At 40.8% G+C, this 824-nt stretch overlaps 1 protein-coding gene across 1 annotated transcript; it reads right to left on the bottom strand.

The window, feature by feature from the left end:
* Position 1: 1 nt before the first annotated feature.
* Positions 2-818, bottom strand: LOC103399362 (interferon-related developmental regulator 1-like; the record flags this gene model as incomplete). The annotated part of the gene is made up of 4 exons (XM_008338060.2): positions 2-126; positions 247-342; positions 458-586; positions 668-818. Coding segments are annotated over 4 exons (463 nt in total), but the record flags the coding sequence as incomplete, so codon positions are not given.
* Positions 819-824: the final 6 nt, after the last annotated feature.

Raw genomic sequence — 824 nt, 5'->3', positions numbered from 1 at the left:
CCTAATAAATAGGTTTTTACAATCTAACAAAAATAGAGATTAAAACTCCCCGACATCCACCCTCTTGTCCCTGAACCTGTTCCTGGCCTTAGTACGAGCCTTGAATGCTGCCGAGTTGTGGAGATGCTGAAAAGATAAAATAAAAAAATAAATAAATTAATACATGTTTTACAAAACCGACCGTAGATGATAGCAATTAAAATTAATAGAAAACAAAACACTAGTGACTACTGCAGTACAACATACTCTCTCAAAACGAGATATTTTCATAGCCTTCATCGTTGCCGAATCAACCAAAACAGGTGGTCCCAGTTCAAACACGTCTCGGATGAATTCATTGGCCTGGAATCAAAGATGAAGTGGGAAAATTAACGCCTTTGTTATTTCCTGCCGTTACCCAAGTAATATTAGAAACTATTGTCAAAATGTAAAACAAATCCATAATTAAAATATACACCTGCAGGTGATAGTTCATTCCAGAGCCCACAAACTCCCTGAAGGCATCATACATCCTCTTTCTGACCCAGCTGTCAATGGTCATACGCTCGGTCCCAAATCGAATGGTCTCGGACTGGAAGTCGCCCTCCTGTAAAACAGAAGTGAATTTTTCCCATGAGCCAACTGGCCTCAGATTCCTACAAACCTAATCTGATGGACACCAACTCACCTCAACAGCCTTGAGAACGTCCCTGAACACAGATCGTTGCTTTTTCTTGTCCGTCTTGGCTCTGTGCTTGTTACAGTCTGTGGCCAGTGCGTTCAGTTTGTCGCAGAGTTCGTCCAATTGGTCAAAATCAAACTCCTGAGACAAGAAAAAAAAACAA

Source organism: Cynoglossus semilaevis, unplaced genomic scaffold (genome assembly GCF_000523025.1).
Source record: "Cynoglossus semilaevis isolate Cse_v1.0 unplaced genomic scaffold, Cse_v1.0 C19052234, whole genome shotgun sequence".
NCBI classification, from domain to species: domain Eukaryota; kingdom Metazoa; phylum Chordata; class Actinopteri; order Pleuronectiformes; family Cynoglossidae; genus Cynoglossus; species Cynoglossus semilaevis.
This window is presented reverse-complemented; position numbering and strand designations above follow the sequence as displayed.